Source organism: Amphiura filiformis, chromosome 5, assembly GCF_039555335.1.
Source record: "Amphiura filiformis chromosome 5, Afil_fr2py, whole genome shotgun sequence".
NCBI classification, from domain to species: domain Eukaryota; kingdom Metazoa; phylum Echinodermata; class Ophiuroidea; order Amphilepidida; family Amphiuridae; genus Amphiura; species Amphiura filiformis.
This window is the reverse complement of record NC_092632.1, coordinates 23,629,125-23,656,976: the sequence shown is the minus strand read 5'-3', so window position 1 is coordinate 23,656,976 and position 27,852 is coordinate 23,629,125. Positions and strand designations below refer to the sequence as shown.

Genomic DNA, 27,852 nt, shown 5'->3' with positions numbered 1-27,852 from the left:
AATAGATCTACATTCTTTAGGTTCAGTCAGTATGATTCTGTCAAGTTGATCGGTAGGAAGGAAATATACCTATGGAATAAAGCCTATACAACATGTTGTATTCATATTTGTAGTAAACTACCAACGTCACTTCGGGAAATTATCTCACTTGGATTGCATTAATGTGAGCAGGTATGACCAATTGGCAAGTGAGTTTTTAACTTCTTTTTTTTATGTTAGTTTGCATATAATTATTGGTGTGTGTCACACACATGTGTTGACTGGGTTTTGAGGAAGGCATGCTAGGTGATTTTGTAGTGCAGTGATAAAGTTTGCTCCTAGTGGAGATCCCGTGTTGAGTCTGTTGACTCTTCACTTATGCACATTTTGAAAATGATTTCTCAAGTACACAAGTAAAATAAAAGTATACAAGTTTCATCATCTGATATATAAGAACAGCTTGAGAGCTGTTTTAGTTATAATTAATATAAAATTGAAACTACATGCCAACATGACATCAAAGGCACTCAGTCAAAAGGGTAGGCCTAAACAAATTGAAATGAGTATAGGAATTGCTTAAAAGTGATCTAGAAAAGTCAATATTTTTTCATATAAAAATTTAATAAAAACAAAGAAAATGGCAGTGTTGCTAAATTTGGCTCAATTCATATGAATGTACTGACAAACACCCACAACATTGGTTAAAATGAATTTACCCTCATTAGATTGTTTTCAGTCATCATGGTACGTCATATCACTTTCAGGGTATATTAGCACACCCATTCACTTTACAAAGAAATACAAAATCTGATTCGGGATGATTTTTGTGATTAGCCAGTCATTAATTATAGTGCCTTCAACAACAACATATTGGGAAAAACGTCTCCTATTGATTCTACACCGGATCCCACGATCTTGGGCTTTCACCACAGTCAAAATAGAGAATTGATCAGGAAAATTTCCAAAAAAAATGGCAATTTTTAGGCAAATTTCTCCAGTCATGCTTCTGGCTATCACAGTGGGTTCAACATGTTAGAAGATTTGTTTGCAGTATAGTACTATGTGATGCGATCAAGCAAAATCAGTCGGAACTTGGAAATATTGATTTTTGAGATATAGCCAAACAAAGGAAATATTTTGTATTGTTTCCTGTTGTTTTGGAAGCTCTTTAATTGCTCATATGTATTTCATTGGGGTTTTCTGCAAAATGCAGCTTTGTAAATGCTTTTACTATCCTACAATGTATAAAGAAACTGACAATTTAATATTTCCGAGTTGTAGACACATGACCAAGTGAAAAGGAGGGGTTTTTTTGTTGGGGGGTGGTGAAAGAACACAAAATGTGTGTTTCACATATAGGGGTCTTCAAATATCAATTTTCAAGAATAAGGGGTGTTTTTCAAGCTAGTTCATGTCACATTTGGTGCAAAAATACATCTTTGGAGTTAATTTTTGCCGAAAAGACCAAAACTTTCATGGCTTTTTTTTTTTTTTGTTCACATGGGTGTGTGTGTGTGTACACTATTATCGTTGAGTGACACCTCCATGGGTTCATGCTTATTGAAAAGACTGCCTCTGTCTCTTCCAAATCCAGATGTAATTTTGGATCCACTTGACTTGCTTGAAATGAATAGACACATGATTCTCATTCACAAATATCTCTTAAATTTTTGGAAACTAGGCAACCAACCCAGCATTTTTGTGTTTGCTGGAAAGTTATTATACATAACCCAAGATGAGAATTAATTTCATTTTCTTACAAGAATTTTGTGTGATTTCTACAAAAGTGATAAAATTTAACCCATGTTGCTATCAACTGTTTAAAGTAAAGCCAAGAATTCTCCAGCGTTGCGAAATTCCTTAATCATGAATTCGAGAATTAAGCGGAAAACGCATTTCTGAGAAAAAAAATTTAAAAAAATAAGCAAAAATTACCTAGAAAAAGAAAAAAAATACAATTGAAAATAAATAAATAAAATACTAATGAAATGGGTCTTCAAAATTCATCAAAATAAAGTAAAATCCGTCATAGATTTACCATACAACGCCGAGTATCCCACAATCCTTTAGCACCCGACTAAAAAGTAAGATTCTTGTGAAATTTTATTATGTCAGAAATGTGCTATAAACTACAAAGCGGAGAAAAGCGGAATTTAGCATTTGTAAAGCAGAAAATTCTTGGCTTTAGTTTAAAGTATGTGTACTACCAATGCTTATTGCACAAAACTTTAGCATAGATTGTGGGGAGGGTATGATCAATTTCTCTCAGAATCGATATGGAAGATTATACATGATTTTGTTTGAGCTTGGGTGTACACAAGTTTTATTGGCAAATTTCATGAATTAAATAAGCAGGGAATGCATCTATTGCAAAAATGCAAAAATTCCAGGAGTTATATGTGCAAGTAGTCTTCCTTCCATAGTTGGACAAATTTATGTGAAGGGTGCGACAATGGTCCAAAATTGGAGGTTAATTTTGCTCTAATAAAAAGTAATATAAGCATATGATGCACACCAATAGTTTTACTCATGTTTGTCATGTTATTTCAGGTCTGGCAAGGCAACATCCCTCCCCTCCCAGTCAGAGCACCGCTGCTGCATAGGAAGTTGTCCATCAAACTGATAGAGCTCAAAGTTGGTCACAAGTTGCACATTTCCATTGAAATATAAAATTCTAAAATACAAAAACTTCTAAAATCCCTTTAGAAGGGAAAGCTGGCCTCGAATTTAGAAGAGGTCTTAATTGATATTGGTGCTAATTAAATGTTTTATCTTATTATAGTTTTGATGGTTAACTCTGTGTCACCTATTTTCAAGTGTTCTAAATTGATCAAGTATGAAGGTTTCCATTTTGTGGAAACAAGCATAAGCGATATACAAAAGAGCTTTTCACCAGTAAACTGCCCATGCAGTACAAGTCTATCTGTGACATAAAGCAATTTTTAAGAACATTTTGCTCAAAAAAATACAATAGGCTAAAAGAAAAGGGTACTTTACATCAGATAAGATGATCGGCAAAAGAGGTGAAAACTAAAGGAAGTTTATTTTGGTTCCTATGAAGAATCAAACTGTGATACAATTTCAAAGTTTTTGAAACAAAATAATTATTCATAATCTGTTATAGGTATATTCAATCAAACATTTAAACATGGTATATTCATCATTTTTACTTTGTTTCAGCTTTTTTTACTGTACCCAACTTCTTTTGCTCTGCATTTCGTACCAAAGTATTTTCTTAGATCTTGCCACAAACAGTTTTGATACACATACCACATGGAGAATATCCTTTTGAATTTTTCACATTCATTGTTCCACAATTTCACATTTTTCTCTGCTTGAATTAGTTCTTTTCTTCACTTAGGCTCATTACATACGTAGGTGGCAATGATACATTGTAGTTTGTACTGTAAATGTCTATGGTATTTGATAGGAATTTGAAGACAATTGTTGGTTTGATATTGTATAGGCCTATTCATGTTTCCAGGTCAAGTTCCAAACTGTGTAGCCAACCCATCATGCATGTCTATTTCTCTGAAAATTGCACTACATACAGTATTAACGTCTGACCTTCCTTTACCATAATATTCAATTTGTGTTAATAACTGCCAGGAAGGATTACTATCCTTTAAACCAAACCAAACCAAACTATAGGGTAAAATAAAGGCAAAAAGCACTTGCTCTCTTGACCATTTCAATGTGAAACTATATAGCAGCATGGATACTGATATTGGACTCTGTCATTCTTGACATTTGCTTAAAAAGTTACCTTTTTCAGAGTCTTGGTTAGCAGCGACGTAGCTTGCGACACCATCACGGCGTCTTCATTCAGCGTAGTGTTTACACTACGCTGAATGAAGACGCTGCGTGATGTCGCAAGCTACGCCGCTGCTAACTAAGACTCTGAAAAAATAACTTTTAAGCAAGTGAAACTATATATATGCAATGGAGATTTGTAATCTAAATTATGACAATAGTGCCAAATGTGTGTGTACATGTATGGCCAACAAATTTGGCTGATTCCAGTCAGAATTGGCCAACAAAAATTACCTTAACTGAAGATGATAGCAAGCATGTGTAAATTTAAGTGTGGGGTGACAATAAAATTTTGTTTTGATATCTGAAAAACAACCCAGCCAACAAAATGCAACAATTAAAATTGTTTTAATTTGGATTACTTTCTCATACATTTACTTTAAGGGATCTAAAATGAGCGTTTATTGCGTTTCGACAGTATTTTTTGTGGGACATGAGAGCACCTCAGACCTATCGAATTGCATTTCTGAATCAGAAGCATGTCTTTCTGATATCAAATAATTTTCATTTTTTGAAAATCACAATATAATACAAATTTTATGACAAATTATAAAAATTTGATATTTTTCAAATTTTTGATATATAACAGTCCTCGAAGTAAATTATATAAATCTAATAACATATTCTTAAAGTGTGTGTAGCAGGGAGGAAAAGCCGACGGTCAATTGAAAATTTTGACCTTTCATATAAGATATGGATTTTTTCCCCAAAAAGACCTAATTTTTGTTGGTGTTTTGGGAAAAAAATCTATATCTTCAATACGAAAGGTCAAAATTTTCAATTGATCATCAGCTTTTCATCCCACCTACATACACTTTAAGCATAAATCATCAGATTTATAAAGTTTACTTCAAGTACTGTTAAATATCAAAATTATCAATTTTAATGATTTGCCATAAAATGTGTATTAAATTGCAATTTCAAAAATCAAAATTATTTGATATCAGAATGACATTCTTCAGTATTCAGAATGCAATTCGATATGTCTGATGTGCTCTAATGTCCCACAATAAATACTGTCCAAACGTCATACCCCAACCTTAACTTAACAGGGGCAAGATTCATCAAATTATCCTAACTTATATATCCCAAGTTATATCTTAAACAACTTCTGAGCCGACTGACACTGTCTGGTGTTGGTGGCTCTCGAGAGCATATACAAGATTCCGGACCCAGGCCAGCATCTCATCAACACATGTGGTTGTTTTTCTCCTTTTCAAACCCGGATTTGTTATAATTATAATCACTATATCTGGGCCTTTTGTATAATCACTGTGCCTATCTGCATATGAAAGGGCAAGGTATATTACATGAATTAATTTGAGCATTTATTTCCCCTTTCTGTTATAGTTACAGCAAAATTTTAACATTTCTGTTAAAAATGGATATTGTTTTTTGAGCCAATCTAATGAGGTAAAATAAAGAAAATTGCTATTTCATTCGTCATTTCGTGTATCAGTCAGTCAATTGTGCAAAGTCAATCGGTGCATGGACTGATATTGTCAGTCATATGAATTCAACAATATGTTTTGTTGTTTTGTTCAAGAGTGGCTTTCAGAGTCATGCTGCTGCCGCTCAGCGGTGTGCCGCAGTGGCGTAGCTGGGATTTTTTCCAGGGGGGGGGGCAAGCCTGTGTGGGGCGGGGGCCCAAATACACCAAACAAAAATGGGGGTAGATGCGGGTGGTGCGACGCACCCCCATCGAAAAGAAAGTGTACTTTCAAAGAAAAGTATACACTTTCAAATATATCAAAGAAAAATAAAAAACAAAGGAAATAAGTTTGAATTTGGCAATACAGTGGCCCAAGAGGGAAAATGGTAAACTGGGTTATTACTTTTTCAAAGAAATTGCGCATTCCACGAGAAAAATTTGCTTTTTTATTACTAATTTGGTCTTAATAGACATGAATTTTGGCAATAATTCTTGCTAATTTCCTGGTTAAAGTGTGCATGAAACATGTCGGACACAGCCTTCTTGACCACCTTTTTCGACTTTTCTTTTTGGGTTGGCCCTTTTATTGTTTTATTTGTTTTAGTCAATATACTGCTCCTCACGGCCGTTCGCCGCCTATGCGTGATGTCAACTTTAATCTAGAGCGCCCTCAGTTTTGACTTAAGGAGTCTTATTTGGTTTAAGTGGTGTTGGGCGATACAAAGAGTTATAATTTAAAACTACCGATACCAATTAGCACACAAAGTATAGCGGTACTGTTGACTCAAAATTCCCCATACCGCCCAACCCTACATAGTTACCGAATGTAATCGATCGCCGATAATAATGCGACGAAATGTCCTTCGAAGTTGAAAATAGCCCATTTTGATCACTAGAATAGACCCACAAAAACACTCCCAATTATATTTTATTAATTTTTCAAGTAAACCAGAAGCTTTAGATAAAAATGCTATCTAAGAGTTACCGTTCACACTCCTTAGATGCTTGATAATAGACAACTTATGTCCGTACACCATCACTAAATTCACTGCACAAAATGCGAATCATACCGTACGTTATAGCGTATTTTAGTCAGAATATTGGAACATAAAAACACTTAATAATCATCCTCGTTTTATTTACAAGTAAAACAGATGCTAATGATAATAATTTGTGCGAGCTTCAGTGTCACAGTCCATATACTTTGCAGAAATGATATGACATGTACTGATAATAGTTAATACACGCACTATAGCCACTATACTGTACTACAGTACATACAGTACATGTACATGTAAACTCTACATAGAAACCCAAAAGTATAACATGTAGTGTGTGTGCGCCGACTGAAATCATTGTGAGTTGCGATTTTGTTGTCAACCCTTACGAAGCATTAATTTGGTTCGTGTGAGATACGTAACGATACGCTATGACTTTTCGCTTGTTTTTACCAATCTCGATAAATTCTCCATTTTTTATATTTTGTCCTTCCGTAGTTCTTCCAAAATTTCCGATAAAATTCTACATTACATATAATTTTTGTTACGGGTTCCGTAGCAATTTACGGGTTCCGTAGCAATTCTACGGTTCCGTAGCAATTTACGGGTTCCGTAGCAATTTACTGAGTTCCGTAGCAATTTACGGGTTCCGTAGCAATTCTGAGTTCCGTAGCAATTTACGGGTTCCGTAGCAATTTACGGGTTCCGTAGCAATTTACGGGTTCCGTAGCAATTTACGGGTTCCGTAGCAATTTACGGGTTCCGTAGCAATTTACGGGTTCCGTAGCATTTCTGAGTTCCGTAGCAATTTACGGGTTCCGTAGCAATTTACGGTTCCGTAGCAATTTACGGGTTCCGTAGCAATTTACGGGTTCCGTAGCAATTTACGGGTTCCGTAGCAATTTACGGGTTCCGTAGCAATTTACGGGTTCCGTAGCAATTTACGGGTTCGTAGCAATTTACGGGTTCCGTAGCAATTTACGGGTTCCGTAGCAATTTACGGGTTCCGTAGCAATTTACTGGTTCCGTAGCAATTTACGGGTTCCGTAGCAATTTAATGGTTCCGTAGCAATTTACGGGTTCCGTAGCAATTTACTGAGTTCCGTAGTAATTTACGGGTTCAGTAGCAATTTACGGGTTCCGTAGCAATTTACGGGTTCCGTGGTGAAATAGTGTATCGGTATGTTCCGATATCATCGTCGCACTCTTTCGAAGGACCAATTTGGTCCGTGTTACAAATGTAACGCTACGCGATGAGTTTTAGATTGTTTCAACCAGCTACGTAACTAAATGCTCTATTCCCTACATTGTCTAATGTCTTGTTCTGTACTGGGTTCCGTAGTACTTTACGATGCTGAAATAACATACCGGTATGTTCGATTTCATCATTAAGCTCCTCTGAAAGACCAATTATGTACGCAACAATACACGATAAGTTTTAGTCTATTTTAACCAGCTAGGTAACTTATTTATACGGGGCCTAAAATCTGGAGTAAATTGTACATTTTGCTGTGTCGTACTTCTTTACGATGTTAAATAGGCTAAAATAGCGTACCGGTATGTTCAGATTCACCGTCACAGTTTTATTCGGGCCACTGACCGGGTCTTCAAGAATCGGACTTTCACTTTGGAATAGATTCAATTAAACTTACATTAATTGCTTTAGCTTAGAGACAAAATTATTGTTAAATTGAAGGTATTGGACACTTTAACTATTATATAACCATGATCTAATGGGATTTTAAGGAAGCTAAAAACTTCACTTTCAGTAAGCTTAAAAACTTAACTTTCAGTAAGCTTAAAAACTTAACTTTCAGTAAGCTTAAAAACTTAATTTTCAGTAAGCTTAAAGCGTAATATGTATTACGAGTCCATATCTTCAACGTACTCATCAGTAACGGTGGGCATTACGCTGTGTAGGCGTCTGACACGCCACAAACGTATATATCTGAGACTAATAGTTTACCCCTCAGTTTTCGTTGTTTTTCGATAAAAGTAGACGTTAAAAACGGCCGTGTCCTATAAGTGCTTTTGTGCAATTGCATTTCAAAAGATTTCTATTTCTTTGTCTTCAAGAAGTCAAGTATATTGTCGAGTATATAATCGTATGGCACTACATATATCATAGGCCTATGGATTCCCTCTTTCTCTTTCCCTTCTCTCCCCCCTCTTTTTCCTCTCTCTTCCTCCTTTCTCTTTTTTCCCTGCACTATGGGGGCCAAATAGACAATTTTTGCCAGGCTTGTTGATAATAATCGTATGGTATTGCATATCGTATGGATTCCCCATCTCTCAAAGTTTCCTCCTCTCCTCTCTCTTTTCCCCTCCTCTGTCTCTCTCTCTCCTCTCTTTTCCTCTCTCTCTCCTTTTCCTCTTTTTTTTCCTTGCGCTAGGGCGGGGCCCAAATAGCGCAAGGGGGCAGGGGCCCAAATAGGCAATTTTTGCCAGGGGGCGATCACCCCCCTGCCCCCGGCAGCTACGCCACTGGTGTGCCGCTCCGCTGCAGAAAATTACAAGCGGCATGATGAAGCGGCATGCCGCTCAGCGGCAAGCGGCAGAAAGTATGAAACCAGCATAAGGCCTTGATTTTTGCAGTGTAAGAAATACATAATGTACATCACAATTGTGTGAAAATCAGTGTTTTGAAAACAAAAATGAGGACATTCTCATAGGGCTTTAAAAAAATAAGTTGACTTGCCCTTATTGACCGACCCAAGAATCTGAAAAAACATGGTCACTTTTCTTTTCTTTTTTTGAAATTTGACTATAGGAAAATGTCATATTTTGGTTTATAATAATTCAAAATATGTGTTTTATTTATGTTAAACTGCAGTATAATTGATAAAATCATAGATTTCTTGCAAATTCTGACTCAATTTCTACTTTTGTTCAATAAAAAAAATTCTGATTGGATGAAGGGAACACTTGAGGTTTGGCAAAAACCAATCACAGATGTCTATTTTCCACTAGATCTCACACAGCTCTTATGATGCTATGTACTCAACTGTGTAGTATAACACAGACTGCGTGGAGACTAGACTCGATGTGCTGGAAATATCTGTGTACTCAGGTGTATCGAGGTGGAAACTGCATAGATGTAATTTATAAGATAATTGTTTTTGTAGTCAACCTTTTCATTAGTTCATTATACTGACAAGCCCTCTCTGAGACTTGAGTTTATGCACTTTCAGGACCACATAACAAGCACAATATTTATACTTGCAATTTAATGGAATAGAATAAGTGGATTTAGGGGGAAATGATATTAGATGAGAACTGAGCCAGTTCTAATCAAAGATTACTACAAAATTGTCGCCACAGAGTGAACCATTTTAACACAGTTAATAACACTGTGTCAAATCAAGAAAAAAATGACAACCAAGTCTGTGGCATATTAGGCAGGTGGATAGATTAAGGTTTAAAATGACACCAAATTTGTGTCTGTATTTTTCTATGTATACCTTTGAAAATGACACTTCCAAGATTTACAAATAAATGCAAATCTAAAATACAAAAAAAATGAATTTTTCTAGGTAGGGCTATACAGACTTTTAAGTGAATGTGTATACGAATATTCAATGTAACATGTCTTCATTACTTAATCTATTCCTATTTTATTTCCAGTAATACTTCTAACAAATGTTTGGTGAGCTAAAATCAATAATATATTTCCACCAGATATTTGACGTAACATATTATCGATTATGAAATGACAAAGTTTTATTGCATTTTATAACCAGTGGCGTAGCGTCATAGTGGCACGGGGGCAATCGATTGCAAAATTTAGAAAATCCTATAGGAAAATTGCCAAAAATGGCTTGTCCCCCCCATCAGACCTGGTGCCCCCCCCAATCAGACCGGTGCCCCCAATCGGATGACCCATGCTACACCACTGTTTATAACTACAATGATGTGTATGTGTACATACTATAAAGTTATACAGGTGAAAGCTTGCAAGCAATGAGATCATTTTCCTTATTAACAGGTGTTTTCAAAATGGTATTTAAAAATGAAAGTTGTGTCACACATCAAAAACTAAATGTTGCAATGCTTGCATGCATCATATGACCAGCCCCCATAAACCAGGAACATAATAGATATATCTGGATTTCTGGGTAATTTATTATTAGTTACTACTAGTATTTATTTATCCATGTTCAGAGTAGTCCTACCAGGTAGGTCCTTTTACTGTTTACCTCTGAAACCAATATGTCACCAGAGAACTATGTCCGAGAGGTTATTTTTCAGATATCATTGGGGTTTTTTTGAGGCCATAGTAAAAGCATGCTTAGGGCTGTGTGTTTCCCAGGCTTGCATTTCCACAAAAAAATCATGACTCCAAAAGCAAACCTGGCACAAAAACCAAAATTGTGTGTTGTTTCCCAGCAAACACAAAACGTTTTTGACATCATGTGGAAAAAGTTGCCAGAAAATGTTTAATGTCAGGTTATATAAAGGATTGAAAACATTTTCATAACATCAACCTGTTTAAAATGTTTTTAAAAATGTTTTGTGTGTGCTGTGTTAATGCTTATTTGCTACTCTATAGATAGGCCCCTACATGTTCTTGGTTTGTAGAAGGGTTCCATAGTTCCTAGGCCTTGTGATAACAGTATAGTTAGTTTGCAAATCAGTTATCATGAATATTTCAGGCAGGGAGCTAACCTCTCCTAGAACTGGCTCCTTTCCCTCTGACCGCGATGCCCCGATTGCGAGCGTGGAGCGCCCGAGCGCGTACAGGACGAGCGGTGGTTTAGGAGTTGGATTGTAACTAGTGCTAACCTCTCCCTCCATATGGGATGGTAGGCTATACTCAAATTTAAATGTTTGTGGCATATCCCTGTATGGTCATCTGTTACCTCCAGGCTCTCTGTATAGCAAAAGACAGCTTAGGCGACAAAAAAAACCCAAAAATTTGACTGAAATTTTTTTAACAAATTCAGAATATTTTTCAAAATATGTTTGTAAAAAAATCATCAGTCATTTTATCCTCCAGAAAAAAAAATCCTGACTGACCCTACTTGAAAAGTCTGTAAAAGCAATATATTTAAATTGTGACAATAACTTCAATAACATTAATGATTGGGGCATCAGGAAGTACATTCACCTGGTTATTTTGTATGGGGAAAATATACATAACCTTGATTCCTTGATCATGTTGATGTGATGTGTCTCATTTTGTTTTGTTTTCTTGTTTTATTTTGTTGTGTCATGATTCACCCCAGATGTACACACCAAACAAAAAATAACATGGGCAAATTTTATGAATATATCATATGACCTTCATGCAGCCAACATTTAAACTTGTAAACATAATTTTACACCAGGTTCGCCATCGCAAATAATAAAGGAGGCAAGCAAAAGAAGTACAAGTGATCCCGCCCTGGAATCAAAACCCAGGACCTCAGGTTTACAAGACATGTGCCTTAACCACTTATAATTCCTGTCGATCATGCCACTGTTTTTCCATTTAAACTTTTATCATTTCCGTTTTCCTTTAAACATTTAGAAACTGTGACGTAGATGGCATTGAACTGATTTCTTATTATTTTTAATTTTGTTTCCGACATGCAGATTAACAGATTTTCTGATCCTTATGAGACAGTGACAAACTAACTACCGTGACCTGTTTGACAGTCAATGCATCAACCATTCCGTAGATGTATGGGATGCCACAAACAATTACTTCGATTGGTTATCTAAGATACAGGGTACGCCTAAGATGAACACAATGATGCGTTCCGTGCTTGTGTCGGCTGTTATCATCAGTGTACTTGTCAGCTTCATTAACACACAATCCATCAACACTAATGGTGAGTTTTTGCGTCAGCATCAGTAATCAATCTTATTGTTCTTATTTGGATGTATAGAAACATTGAACGGTTTGCCCTTGATCTTTGGGGCAAATTTTACCCTTCTGAATGTGTTCTAATGTACAAAGTGGATGTGGTTGAAATGGACTATTCAGTTGAAATCCCTACACCTCCATGGAAGACATGACCTTAATATTCCACACAGGGAGTGTAAATTACAAATGGGGTTATCAGCCACACCACTTGCGGGGGAGATTAAGGTAATGTCTTCAAAAGGGGGTGCATGGATTTCAACTGGAATAGCCAATTTTATTTTTGCTTGAAAACTCCAGCAACCTGATGTTGAATCGTTCTTTCATTCCAATAATCAGATGACAGAATTTTCCCGCAACAAAACTGAAAATTTTGTTGCGATGGTGTGAACTAAAACATGGTAAAAAGTGGTAGTTGCCACCAGAAGTGTGTACTATCCTATATACTGTAAAAAACATCTGATAACGCTTAATGAACACTAGAACACATTTATTTTTATAATTTAAAAGTATAGGAGGCATTGCATACGATTAACAACATAACACATTTATACAGGTATTTGTGATAAAAACATAAACACGCCAACACGTTTATATCACCAATATAAACATGTTAAAGTGTTACTAATCCATCAATAAATCCTTCTATTAATGTGTTATAGTGTTAATTGTATGCAACGCCTCCTATACTTTTACGTGAAGAATATAAATGTGAACACGTTTTAGTATTTTATTAAGTGTTATCCATTGCTTTTTACAGAGTAGTGCATTTTTATAAACATTTTTAGTTCTCAAATCACAATTACTGGAGCATTACAACTCAAAATTTGGAAACAGATTGTTTCGGTCTCAATATAAGAGAATATAGAAATATCTTACCTTTAGGCCAAAAAAGAAAGGTTTGTCTTATGTCTCCCGAGCTATTACATACCCGGGATTACATATCCAATATGTGTTTATTTTTTATTTTATCAATAAATCAGGTGTTCAGGGGGCTACCCCCTTGAAACTCACCGGTTTTGACCCATTATGTTTTGCCAATGGCAATTTGTCATCATTTTTTGAAAATAAAATAAAAATTGTGAAAATAAAAATTAGTTTTGAACGTTTCACCATCAGAAATCCAATGCATGCAGGGTTGTGAGACAAATCTTTTTATTTATTTTGTTATAAGATTAAACAAAATGTTTTAATGTTTAAGCAACATTACAAATATTCATTTCATATCTCGTAAAGTAACAAATGACTCAATTTTGATGACAGTTTTAGCAAAATAAAAAAGATTGTAATAAGTAAAATAAAAGGCGTACCTCTTCCAATAATTGTGATTCCTTGTGAGTTAAACACATTAATGAGCATGAGCATTTCTTATTTAAATTATTGAGTTATATTTTAACTTAAAACAACTTGTTATATAAAGTATTGTTATGAAGCAAATAATGCCTTAAACTGAAGAACAAAATGTATAAGTACATTTTTTGCACTACTAACTATTTTAATGTGTTCTCTTCTGTTTTCATCTTCATATTGATTTCTATGCAGCTACCGTTACCATATCTCCTAACACAACAGTAGTAGTTCCAGTAGGAACCCATGTAGAATTCAATTGCAGCATCGATGGTCCTAAAACCACCATCAATTGGTATAAAGGAGCCACTCCATTACCATCCCGCAGCATGAGGAGGTTGGAAGATGGTACAATACAACTGGTATTTTCTGAGGTACAGGTGGAGGATGGCCAACCTGGTTACTACACCTGCTGTGTGGTACTTGAAGATGGTCGGTGCCACAGTGAAACTGAAGTGCATATTCACTTAAAAGTAGGATGTAAGTAAACTTTAAACATTCTAAAAATAAATTGTTGGTGATTTTAAGGCAATTTTGACCAAATTTGTGACAAATTATTCAACTCTGATGATTCCCCCAGAATGGGTTATACTACAATAGAGTCACATTCAAATTTGCCATAAAATATGGGCGAGCCAAATGAGCAACAACAGATTTCATGAGCAGGTCCCTTTCAAAACCATGGATCTGCTACTGAGACTGTAATGCTTGTCTTACTGTTTGTTTTTGGTTGTCATGTCCTTTAAGCAGTGTATCAAGCTATACTGTGACCATCCTTAAAAAGCAAGTAAACAATAATTTAGCTGTCAGCTCTTACTTGTCTCTTAGGCTAAATGAAATGAAATTCCTGACTCAATAAATACCATTGATTCATTGTTACAAACAACAGTTTGATCTGTGGTTGTTACAAACAAAGATTGATCTTTGTTATGTTTGAAAAAAATGTATTAATGGCAATATAAAGTCACGGTGACTTTTGTGCAAAGTGACTTGTTTGAGAATCAACCACTGTGCACAGTATGTGCATTTGTTGGGTTTTGCATTGAATATTGAGAAACATGAATCATAAAACCACTTCCTGATTTATAAGTGCATCAAAAAACAAACACAACATCTCTTCCTTGACCACAAGTCATGTAATGACCAGCATAAGGGACCGTTCACAAACACTTTGTTTGTTTGTTTACCCAGGTTGGTCTGTGAGGAACACATGCTAATCCATGGGAAAACCATGGACCGTTCCAAGCTCATACAAATGCACAAGCCTGGATAGCCAGTGTAGGCTAATATATGCATGCTGGCCTAGATAGCTTGATAAACAAAGCACGAAATGGAAGAAAATAGCTAGGAAAAGAGAAAAGAAGAGAAGGCCACTCCCAAACACAATTGTACAATTTTACTCTTTGCCCTTACTTCGTGAGAAAGGAAACTGGAATTCCAATCTCAGGCCCCGATGCAAAGGCTATGTTGTTCGAGCCTGATGCAAAAAGGGGTGCCCTTAAAAGCTTTGACCCTCCTAAGGGGAGGCCCTGAAAAAAATGACCACACATTTTCCTGGGAAAATTAAGTTTATATGCTTTTCTATGGGGTTGACCCATAATTTTCATGTCAAAAAGGGGCTTGAAATGTTTGAGATCTGTAAAGGGGCCCCAAAATATTTTCACTATGAAATTTTTTTTGCATCAGGCCCCCTAACAAGTGTTTGTGAACGGTCCCTAAACATTATCTAATTGCAATGTGTACATGGTGTATGCCCGGGGTGTATGGCTTTCACTTTTGATATCCATTGAGCTATTCAATCCATACACCCCCTATAGAAGACTGACCTTTAATCTTCCACATGGGGGTATAGATTTCAAATGGAGTCATCCATTCAGGTAACCCTGTTTTTGAACTTTATACTTCCTGTGTAGAAGATTAAGGTCATGTCTTCCGTAGGGGTGTATGGATTTCAACTGGAATAGCCCATATCATTTGGAAGTTGGTTATGGTTATTTATTCAGTGAAGATAATATACATACTGGGGCTTTTCTGTAAGGTTATTCTTTTGGCACTTATTTTGAGAATGGGAAATTTGAAAGCCATAGGCTTTAATGTGTAACTGTTTGAAAAGGCAAATAAACAAAACACAAACTGTTCATAACAGCTAAAACTGTGCAAAATGAATACCGCCGAAATTACACATACATGAAGACAGTGTATGATGATGATGATACTCATGATAATGATGACCTGAGCAGGTGTGGCAAGAGGAAATTCTTGGGGGGAATGGGGGGGGGGAAGTAAATTTCAGGGGGGTAAGAAATCATGAAACTTCCACAAAAACTGCCACATAGATTTTGATTTATATTGAGAGAAAACTGGGGGCAAAATCTCTGATGGGTGCATTTGCTCACCAGATATAAAATAATACTCATCATTTGGAAAATCCAATTAATCATTCAGATGCCGAAGTAGGCAGTCAGTTAATCGTGTGCAATATGTCTTTATATTTTGTAGATCCTCCTGATCCAGCCAAGAACCTTGAATGTTATAGTCATGACATGTACTATGGTCACTGTAAATGGGACAAACCTGATAGAGACAGTCATCTAGAAACCAGTTACACACTCCAGCTTAAAACAGGGTGAGTTTACTTTGTGTGCGTGTGCATTTGTGAAGACCTACATATGAAGACGTACCCCTGAAATATAGCTTGATATCGAGCCGAGGACACCCAGCTATTGAGGATGTCCATGGTTCCCTAGCTTTCCCTGTCTACCAGCATATTGCAAGCAATGTAAAAATGCATATGACCTCATTTTGTGTAAATTCTTGTCTTTGATGGCAAGTAAAAAGTCAAGTGAATTCCTCATATCCCATAATGCACGATTTTTATAATTATGAAAGCGGTAACAAAAATTCAAACCTAATTCTGTTTGTCAGGTTGACAGAGCAATTTTGACTTAATGTTGTATTCAGACATTAAGGCCCCTGTAAAAACTCTCCAAAATAGTCAGTGAAGTGTCTTTCACTTTGTTATTTCAGCTACCAGTTATTACTTACATTATTTCATCATTTTGAATAAGGAATAACAAAATTAAAATTTGATGGAAATCGTACATTATAGCTTTAATCCTATTTTTGACTCCAATATAACTTTTCTAGACTTCCTGTGTAAGACTATAGTGCAATTATACTAGCAGTCACAGCGTGCAATTCAAAAATTGCTACCAGTGTCCAGTGGGCATGGTGGCTAGCAATGTACATCAACTGCTTGTGACTTGACACTAGGGCATGCTAGCGATTTATGAATCCGATATCGGCAATCACTTTTCTGATAAGCGACGGCAGTTACGTCACAAAAAAACCCCACTAGGCTCCTTGCGATTGCCTGGTATGATATGCTCAAGAAGTATGATGATCTCTTTAACTTTGACCAAATGTCCATACATATTTTTACAGTCGTGATAAATGGGACTCTGTGAAGTGCAGCAACAAGACTGTATCTGATAGCAGTTGTACATGGCAAACTGATGACAAGTACCATGTGTATCGAGTACTTACTTGCAATGATCTTGGTAAAAATGCCACAAGTCCAAGTGATGCATTTCATTCTTTACATGCTGGTAAGTGGTGATTTGTTAAAGTTATATTGTAACATTTATTGAGGAGGATGCCCTCAATATTATTCAAAATTCTGATTTGTACATGATTGTAATGTATTTTGATAAACTATACTCTGCAAAAATATAAAGGCACTGTATTTGTGACAAAATACAACATTTTTAATAAAACGATGTGTCCCATCGTTTTATTTACACAATCAAAATATTAGTAGAACGTGTTCACACAGTGTTCATAACACTGTATTTACATGGTGTATGGGATGGTCATAACACATCAAAGCTCTGATGTAAGTTATGATAAACATAGCGACACACATTAGTGACACTGCAATCAAATACAAATTCTCTTTGTTTTGCATCATTTGTTCAGCTCATATATGTGACCGTGCACCACAAACCGCTCGTAAAGTCAGCAAATTGTATTCTGAGTTACAGTGCACAATGTGCATAAAGGTTGTATTCATAGGTACCTCAAGTTGGTGCTACATGTTTCTCATTTTGCTAGTGTCAGTCAAACACCTTTTAAACCAATCATTAATCCTATTTTTGAAGAAGATAATAAGCGTATATGTATAGAATTCGTAAATAGCTCTAGTCTTTATTTGCTTTGGCTAAATCCTGTTCATGTGGTGGATTAACCAACAATTAACAAAGAGAGGACATTCCTGAACCTTGTTGACTTTGGGATGATTTGAAGTGATCACCAATGATATTTATTACCAGCAATGTGGAAAAAGGGACATAAAAAGCGCCGAAATAAGGTACCCTTTTGCTGAAGAACAAAGTTCAACAAACCATAACTCTTTATTCCTTTTTAGTACAGTATTATTTACACTGTTTTGTAAATGCAAAATTTTATATAAAACAAATATTTTTTCTGCTATAATCGCATACTTTCTTATGGTTTTGTTTCCAGCCGTACCATATCCACCGAATGAAGTTAGATTTGGATCACCCACCAGTAAATCAGTGCGTGTAAAATGGGACAAAATAAAAAAGTTTGATTATTATAACGTTGACTACAAAGTAAGATATAATACCAACTTCAATCAGGAGTGGACTGAAGTTCAGGTATGTATATAATATTCCAACTGTCGGTGATTATATATGTATGGCAATGATAATATTAATATATAGGCCTAACAGAAAACAGGAAGGTTCTGTTCATTGTCTTGGGGATAAAAAAAATCACTTTTTGTCAAAACTGATGTGGTGGTACGTGTATTTTTCTGCGAGCTTAACATCTCTATACAGTGGCGGCACCACAGGGTGGGGGTGGCAGGAGGGGCAGCTGCCCCCTATCATTTGCAAAAAAAAGGACAAAGAACCGGGTAGTGGTGGCACCAGAATTTTATCCAGGTGCATTGGGAGGGGGTATAGGTCTATATAAAAAATTGGACGGAGCTCCGCCGTCTGACAGTTCCCATTTAAGGAACCGTCAGTAGGAACAAAGTCATATCAATGCATTAAAATAATAATTAATATATCAGATATATCCCTGGGATGTGCCGCCCAAATGGGTAGGTTTTCCACAAAAAATCCTTAGACATGGGTCTATGTTTTGAAGAAAAAATCCTTAGACATGGGTCTCCCATTTAGAATTTCTGTGCTATGTGTGAAAAACATTCAGGAAAACATGTTGCTTTTACTATTTTCAAGCTCAAATCCTTAAATATGGGTCCTTATTTCCTGAAAATCCTTAGATATGGGTCCCTATTTTCGGTATGGTTTCGAAGCTCAGACGCACATCCCTCCCAAAAAGTACCCCCCCCTCCCCGGGTCAAAATCAGATTTGGAATTACTTGCTGTAGTGTGTACTTTAATAAGGGATGTTTGCCATCCTAAACATAAATATGAAAATTTAATCTTGATTCTGTTTCAAATTTCAGATAGAGTATGGTACTCATAAAAAATAAATGAATTACAACCACCCTATGCAATTGTGTGTTTGCAATTAGCAGCAAAAACACGCTGAATGATGTGTGGAGTGATTGGTCAAAGAGCAATTGTACACGTTTGAAGGAAGAAAGTAAGTATAATTGCATGGGTTCTTAATTAGTATAGTGTCTTGGACAGTCCTGTATTCACTATTTATATATAGCTATTTATAAATCTCCATAGGGTACATGGGCGCAGCCATTACACAACATCGTATCAGCAAAGAGTATCTAGATAAGCATTCACTCCAAACAAATGAATAGGAAAACAAGATGTCGGTATTCATGAATTTTCACAAAAATGACATGTTCCAAAAATCTGAAGATTGGGGGATCCTGTAACTTGCATATGTTATGAGAAATTGATTTTAGAGAAAAGTTACCGAAAGCATTTAAACATTTACCGAGCGCCATTTATTTTATAATGGTTTTTATTCGGTAAAACACACCAAATTATGACCGACAAGTTGCTGAAGTCAACTGTCTTACCATTGAAAAGTACAGGAAGACCACACACTGTGCTAGAGGTCAACTCTACAGACATACTACTGGCGCCCAGCCATAATGGCAACCTCCATTGCTCTCTATCAAGAATTTATATATTGCTATTTATAAATAGTGAATACAGGACTGTTGGATAGTATCAATGATAGGTGTAGATCCCAGGGGGATAGGGGGATAAATCCCCCCAATATTTTTGCCAGGGGGATGGTCCATACAATCATCCCCCCAATGTTGATGGCTGTATGTGTGTTTCTGATCAAAGTTACCTCATATTTGGCCATTTTAGGCCCAAAAGTGCACATTTTTGCGCGCTTTGTGTGAATTTATTCCATGTTTGCACCATATTTCAAAATGGCAAATTTTTCGTGCGCTTCACATGCATTTGTACCATTCAGTCACTAAAAGGTGCTGGATTCACTAGTTCAAGAATTTTTTTCCAACCCCATCCCCCCTCGATGTCAAAAAAAATAGACGCCACTAGTTCTAAACAGGCAGTCCACAGGCCAAATCCGGCACGCCAACCACTGCATGTTCATTGTTGGGCCCTTGACCAACTTTTAAAATGTAAAGAAACTGGTGTGTATTGAATCTCTGTACAAAAGTATAGGGATGGATGGTGAAACACGATTAGTATGTAGTGTCTGGGATAGTATCAAGAATTATACTTGTAGTGTTTCATAATTATTGATTAAATGAATTAAAGTCAAAACAAGATTTTATTATTTACTTTTAAACAAATATGCAACATTCTGTCATATTTACGTTTATTTCATGTTCAAGACACTATATACTAATCGTGTTTCACATATCTGTTCCATATACTCGCTGTAGTAAACTTCTGTACATAAATATAGGGACGGGTGGTGTAACATGATTAGTATAGTGTCTTTAAACTTCATACTTATCAAATTGTTATAGTTTTTTAATGGATTAAAGTCAAAACAACATTGTTATATTTATTTTGAAACATAACTAAATTAAAGCAGTATTGTGTAATATTTAGATTTATTCCGTTGCATATATTGTCTTGGATATTACCAAGATTTATACAAATTGTCTTTGATCAGATATAAAGTCAGAATTTTATACATTTTAAAACATTTTATTATGAGATTTTGAAACTTTGAAAATAGGTATGTGACAATCTTTTGGATTATTCAGAAAATATGTAGCCTAAGTTTCTCTACCCAGAGTACCCCCCAAAAGAAATCCCCCTTATCTCATCCTCATACATGGCCTTAATCTCCCACATTGGGTGTGTTGATTTCAAATGGAATCACGCATCCAGGAAGTGTGGATTTCAACTGGATAGCACAGTCTTCACAAATTTTTGAACATTCGTTATTAGGCCGAATTTTGCTCTAAAAACCATTTTTCTACGTCGATCACGTGTCCTGTAGTAATATCCAAATTTTTGGACATTCGTTATTAGGTCCAATTTTTTTTAAAGTACAAAAATGGTGTTAAATTACTCCAGGACATGTGATCGGTGTCGAAAAATGTTTTTTAGGGCAAAATTCGGCCTAATAACAAATGTCTAAAAAGTTTGGCTTAGTGATGAAGTTTCAACATTTTTGAAATTTTTGACCAAATATTTTGAATGTCCAAAAATGGTGTCAATTTACTCTATTTCATTAGATTGATGCAGAAAAATAGTTTTCAAAATAAAATTCACGTAAATAACGAATGTCCAATCTCAGACCAACTTCACAATCTGTTTTAAGGTTTTCTTAATTTTTCTCTTAATTCAACATAAAGAGAACATTACTTAAAGGCCTTTTCACCATGTTAACAGATATATTATTTGTGCAAAATATTTTGTCTAACTGCACCATCAAATGATCAACAAGTAATCACCATATATCATTCCCGAATATAATTGTATGAATTGTTCCTTTATAGAACCTGATGTAGAACCACGCATTACAAAAGTACTCGAAAGAAACCAGAAAAAACAACAACAATCTCAAGGATGTGTTACTATCTTGGGAAGTAAGTTTTGAAAACGATTTTTGTTTATTTCTAACTCATCACTAACTTACTTAAAAGTCAATTTTGTTTAAATTATGGTGGGTTTTTTTGTTTTGTTTTTTTGTTTGTTTGTTTTTTGTTTGTTTTTTGTTTTTTTTTAATTTGCAGAGCCTATTATTTATTTAGTTTTTGCTGAAGCCTTTCAACTTTGGGATTTGACAGAACAGACTGGCATTGTTTGATCATATTTTTACAATTTTAGCAAAATCATACACCAGTACGACAGCAACTTCGTGACCTCTTTTGTTCGACAGAAAATTTATACGGGTTGGTGAACACGGGTTACGTAACACAATGTTGAAATTTTAGCCGGCAAACGCTTTTTATCAAAATAGCTCCAGAAATGGAAGACACAGGTCGTATATTGCATCATTCATGTACCCTGACCACAGATAAGACATCAAACATTTGTGTAAAGCAACAAATAGCGTGTAAAAGTTGAATTAAATGGAAAAAAAGAAGCTTGAACATGTCCAAAGTAGCTCGGAAAATGAGAAAAATTGCATGTCACAAACACAAAAATGTTCATATCATCAAGCAAGAAAAAGCGCCGGAATCAAAAATCTGTGTCATGTTATAGAATAACTTAAGTTAGCTTGCCTGAAAATTTCGTGAATTTTGGTTGGGGTATATTCGTAGTCGTATATTGAACATGTTGAAATGTTTATCTTTGTGTGCGTGACTACTGTCACGCCATATATTGTACGGCCGATGTTTTTCCTGCAAAGAAACTTTCATTGTCAATTGTCCATTGTTGGTTATTTAACTTGAAAATAATACTCCCAATGTTCAAACAATTTTAAAAGTCAGCATAAAGGTTTGTGTTACATTATTTGGACGGTGTTAATTCATTCCAGAAATAGAATACACGAGTGAGGCACTGAGTGGGAATAACATTGCTATTATTGTCACCGAATTAATCATATCTCTGGTATGGCTTAGTGGTAAATACATGTATTTGGAAGTTTGATCTTGGTTCAACCCATAAGCACCTCTCTTTGATTTTTGATTTGATTTTAACTCATATTTTTAAATCCTAGTTTTCATATTTTTATTAAAGCCATAATATACGATTGAGGCAAATTTGAAGTTTTGTCATTTCAAAAATTATAACAATATTTATAATATTAGTAAATAACTGTCAGGAAGGTTTTCACGTTACATTTGAAGCAGTTTGTAGCTGGATTAAAATGAAAGAAAACACTTACTATCTTGACCGCTTAACTGTGGTGTTCTGGGGATTGGTCTAGACAATCGAACTTGGCTGATTCCAATTAATATATTAGTTGTAATCCGAGGTGTAAGTTGAACATTGTGTAAAAATTACAAATATGCCAAAATATTAGGTTTCAAATTCGTGCATCTCTTGATTTGATATGTATGCATAAAAGCTCATAAAAAATGATGCCGATATGGGAGGGGTCTAGTCCAATTAAAAAATTGTGAAAATCTGTGTTGACGTTCCTTTATTTGATAGGCCTAGGCCTATATATATTCTTGAACTTTTAAAAATTACTTAAGTTTGACATGCTTTATTTGATTATATCATATTGAAAGCTACTGAACTTAAATGCATTTTTTAAAAAGATATGAACTCGAATGTAGGATTAGGCTTAAACATGAACAAGAAATAAATCATGAAAAAAGTGGGCCTTCAAGCCGACATTTATTAGGCCTATATTATTAAAGACAAAAGGGAGAGGAAAAAAGAAAAGAAAACCGAACTGAAAAATTCCACATCATCGATAAGATAACATGGGAATCGAACTCTCAACCTTCGGCACTGCACACCTTCGCTCTGTCCACTAAGCCATCGCAACTTGTTCGGGCAAAGGGTATTCTTTTGCTATCTTATTTCTCGTTCAACGTGTTCAAGGATCTCACTCAACAACAATCTTTTCAAAACTGCTTGTACTTCAGTTAAATGAGATGATACTACCTTCTTTGACTGACTACAATATTTTGTTACACAATAGAGTATTTTGCATTTATAAAATATATAACAATAGACGCGTTTTAATTGCTATATTAATCAATATAACATGTATAATAGACAGCGCCGGCTGGGATCCATTTCGTGAAGCATCGTGACACTTGCAACGTCGGCGCTTCCGCACGAGGACTCAAAGAACGCAACTTTTCAACCTACGACTAGGTTGTTCCACCGCTCATTTTCGCTGAAATTTTATTACAAGCTGTGGTTAATTAATGTTTATCACAACAGAAAAGCATTAGACCGGCGTTTCCTCAAAGCTGCAGATATAACCATTTTAGTGATAGTGACATGCATTTTCTCTCATTTTTAGGCTACTTGGCACCAAAAGCATTCATTTTTCCACAATAATTCAACTTTTTACGTTATTCTTTGCCTTATACTCATGTTTCATATCTTATCTATGGGCTCAATTATGGAGAAACGACTCGTGTATTCCATTTTTTTGATTTTTTCTAAAAAAAACGTATTTGCCACCTGATTTTCAACATTGCGTTACGTAACAGCAGAGGTCACTCCGGTAAAATTACGGAAGTGAGCTAAGTTGCTGTCGTACTGACACAAAATTATGAAAAGATATCAGTCAAATATTATATGAGAAGGGCTCATCTAACATATCTTGACACTATTTTTTAAACCATTACTTTTTTTTTATTAGCATATACCTGAAATGAAGCGAAACGGAAAGATTGATGGCTACAACATCACAGTGATTGGTAGATATGAAGGTGACACATTCCATAGTCCTATATACGATGTTAATGAAAATCACACCAACTATTGGATTCAGGTAAGATGTCATAAATTTGGTTCTCTCTTCCCCCATAAAAGTAGAAAATGGGCAGGGGTGTAAACCAAGAATGACTAAATTGTTACGTTGTCATTGGTTAGCATGTACACACAAATAAACAAGTACTTATGTAGTATGTTATGAAACAATATTTGTGAGTGGACACTACGAATGAGCCGTAAACTCTGCAAATTGTATTTTGAGTTACAGTGTAAAATGTGTGTGAATGTCGTATCCATAGCTATCTCAATTCGGTGCGACAATTATCTCATCAAACGCTGTTTAAAACCAATCAATAATTCTATTGCTGAAGAGGATAATAAGCTTCTACCTATTTCTATAGAATAGTTCTTGCCTTTGTTTGCTTTGGCTAAATCCTGTTCAAGTGGTGGATAACAAAGCATTGTATTTTGTCTAGGTATGTATAATAAACAATTAACAATGAGAGGACATTCCTGAACCTTGATGACTTGGGGATGATTTGAAATGACCGCCAATTATGACTGTTTGATATTTATTACCAGAAATGTGGAAAAAGAGACACATGTAGAACCAAAAAAAGGTACAATTTTGTTGAAGGAACAGAGTTCAACAAATCATAACCTAGACTATGCCATAGTCAAATTTTATTTAAAATATGTTATTATTAGTCATGATGAACCCATTTCGTTGAACTCAAAATTATACTGATGTTTATTAAAATTAAAGTATTCAATAGTAAAATTGTCATAGAGTAAAAATATCAGACGATTAGTGACAATAAAAGTAATTGAATGCAACATTATCTTGCATAATTATAACAGCTCACTTTAATACTGAGCAATTCTGATTTTGGAATCTACCAGTTTATTGATAGCGAACCCCGAAAATTCGACTATGAACTTTGAATTGTAAGCAGAACTTTACCCCCTGGACTTTGCTCTCTAAAAACACACTGTCAAGCATACTTGTTTATCAGTCCATTAACCACAAATCTGGCGCTAGATGTTTGATGAGAGATTAACTTTCAGCGTCAACACAAAAGCGCCGCAAATACCACAGACAGTTGTTTACGGTGTAGTTACTGGTAATGGCGCAGGCCCAGACAATTTAAACCATAGCGAGGTATGGGCGACCAATCACAAGGCAGATCCATTTAAAGATGCATTACATCATGGCCAATTTTAGTTAGGCCAGAAATTGGCCTAACTCTCCATAGAGTCCCGTGTTAAAAATCTTAACTGCAAGGCAATGTCAGTAGTCCACTTGGGAAGCTAACAAACAGAGGGAGTAGGGTGACTGATCAGATGTGAAAATCTATCATTTTTGCACACATTAATTAAATCAGAGTTTAAAGCTTAAATACAATATCCAGAGTATGCACAATGGGCAAGTGGACTACGGGTAGTCTAACCATAACCCCGCTTCTGGATATCGCTTTGAAGTCAAATGATACACCATTTTAAAGCTTATGATATATATTTTCTAAACACAAAATAAAACAAAATTGACCGGGGGCCGACTTTTACGGCTGATTCAGTGGTGTCCAGTCACATTTTTCATTTAAATGTTTTGTACAATGAAAAATATATAGTTTGAATAGTTAAATTTTACTTGCTTTGCAGGAGTTTCGGTTCAAATCCTGGCAGTGAAATCATTGATTTATAGATTTATCAATTATCTATCGATCTAGTAATGGATTTACTGTCACCGGATAGTGGACCAAAATGTCACATGATTAAATGATTGGTCAAATGATCAATCAATCAGTCAAGCTAACAATCAAGCTAACAATTAATCAATCACACACAGCACCTGTTTAAGTTACTATCAATCAATTGATCTATTAATCAATATCTAAATTCTACATATATATTTTCAACAGGGGTTTCAACAAAGATTCTGGCTTGATTTTGAACATTTCTTAGAGATTGGCTTGTTATTGTTACTTGTAAAATCTAGAGCTAAGGTCAAAAAATAAAGGTTTGTCTCTGGTCAACCCTGTGTGTTCATAAAATCGTGCAGATAAAAAGATAAGAAATTATCCAGCAAAATCATTAAAAAGTTGCATTGCATGTTCAATCTCCAATGAAACCAGAGACAAAGTTGTTTTCAAAAAATGATATACACAGCAAAGTGTAAAAGTCTCTGGATAATGTCAAATTTGCATGTCCCCCATGGATGGAAAAGTACCGGTAATGATGTACCTCTGGAATTTTTCTCCAGCTCAATACAAGATTTATTACCGTTGATTTGGTTGAAAAAGGAGGTGAGACATGATCAATTCTGTTCAGGCAGTGGAACCTTATCAATATTCTCTAATTGTACTTTTAAATAATTGTACTTTTAACACAATTTTCTTGCATTTCAGATTTGAATAGAACATATGCTTATCACATCGAGTTAACAGCCAACAATTCACAAGGCGTATCACCAGCAGCAAACACTACAATTTTAGCTAATCCATATGAAGAGTTAGGTGAGCTTTAGGGTGAACTGAGTTAACTTATTAGGCCTACTGGCTTGGGGCTTTGGGGAAGTCTGCAGTCATGAAAAACAATAGAGGACCATTTTGTGGGATTTTTTTCCATCAAAAACAAACCTCTGTGGTGTACTGAAATGGATTGACTCAGTGGTACTGGCTTTAATTCATGATCCTGAGGGTATGGGTTTATGCCATCATGTTGTACTTTAATATGCAAGGCCCGGATGCAAGGCCTTTAACTTCTAGTGTGCAAGGCTCTTAACTTCTAGTGCCTCTCTCCACCCAGGTGTATAAATGGGCATCAGCTTATTAAGGGAACAAACCAAAAGATCGATGACGTCCTATAAACGTAACTAGTTTCGTTTCTCAGCCGACCCCCTCCCTCCCTGCCAGAAACTTAATAATGAAATGTTGAAAATTTTGACATAATAATAATAATGACACATTCTTCAGACCGATGTTTTTGTACAAACGTAATCGAGTATTTTTACCCCCTCCCCCCTAAACGAAACTAGTTTTGTTTATAGGACGTCATCGATCTTTTGGTTTGTTCCCTAAGTAGGTGTGGCAACCTCAGGGGTTGGTCTGAGTAGAAAGGTGTGTATGGGGATGTGCAGCAGATATGGGGGTACATTCCACCCTTTTTTAATTTTGGTATTACTTTTGGTCACAAAGTTTTCTTTCTCGCAGCATGTATAATTATAATACTGAGGAAGAGTCTGGCACCAATTAATGCTTCGACAGAATGATGGGTACTTTGCATAATTTTTTCATAATCTTTACCTTTTACCTACTAATAAAATAATGGAAGATCAATGATATGACATAGCTGTAACACCATCCATAAAATTACATGCCTAATATTTTTATAATTTTTCCCTTATACAGGTATGGATAGAGCTGTTTTCATTCCACTCTTCGTCATAACGTTTCTGTTATTGTTCTTCTTGATAACATACTGTTCATGGAGGAAAGTCAACAAACCAGTTCACAATATACAAATTCCAGAGATAGTAGCGGTAAGTTGTTATCAGTTAATGAGGGATTTATTTATATCTGACAATGAATTGAAAAATCTGTTTTTACAGAGAGATTAGACCCATAGAGTAGC

The 27,852-nt window shown here is 35.5% G+C and overlaps 1 protein-coding gene across 2 annotated transcripts; it reads left to right on the top strand.

Moving 5' to 3' along the window:
• Positions 1 to 58: 58 nt before the first annotated feature.
• Positions 59 to 24,275, top strand: LOC140151830 (cytokine receptor-like factor 1). Of its 2 annotated transcripts, none has more exons than XM_072174158.1 (9): positions 59 to 171; positions 11,797 to 12,035; positions 13,610 to 13,894; positions 15,914 to 16,040; positions 16,859 to 17,022; positions 17,939 to 18,093; positions 18,912 to 19,051; positions 21,366 to 21,455; positions 24,146 to 24,275. In XM_072174158.1, the coding sequence occupies exons 2-7, from the start codon at positions 11,945 to 11,947 to the stop codon at positions 18,936 to 18,938; spliced, it is 849 nt and encodes a 282-aa protein (XP_072030259.1). In that variant the 5' UTR covers positions 59 to 171; positions 11,797 to 11,944; the 3' UTR covers positions 18,939 to 19,051; positions 21,366 to 21,455; positions 24,146 to 24,275. The 2 variants fall into 2 exon arrangements, with proteins under 2 accessions (XP_072030259.1, XP_072030258.1); XM_072174157.1 differs by having other exon boundaries at positions 86 to 188.
• Positions 24,276 to 27,852: the final 3,577 nt, after the last annotated feature.

What these genes read in the sequence shown, in the direction of transcription:
- LOC140151830 (XM_072174158.1), top strand. Translation starts at nt 11,945, where the DNA reads ATGAACACAATGATGCGTTCCGTGCTTGTGTCGGCTGTTATCATCAGT. An exon ending in ATTTCATTCTTTACATGCTG is followed by an intron (nt 17,023 to 17,938) that starts GTAAGTGGTGAT and finishes TTTTGTTTCCAG; the next exon opens with CCGTACCATATCCACCGAAT. An exon ending in AGGAGTGGACTGAAGTTCAG is followed by an intron (nt 18,094 to 18,911) that starts GTATGTATATAA and finishes TTCAAATTTCAG; the next exon opens with ATAGAGTATGGTACTCATAA.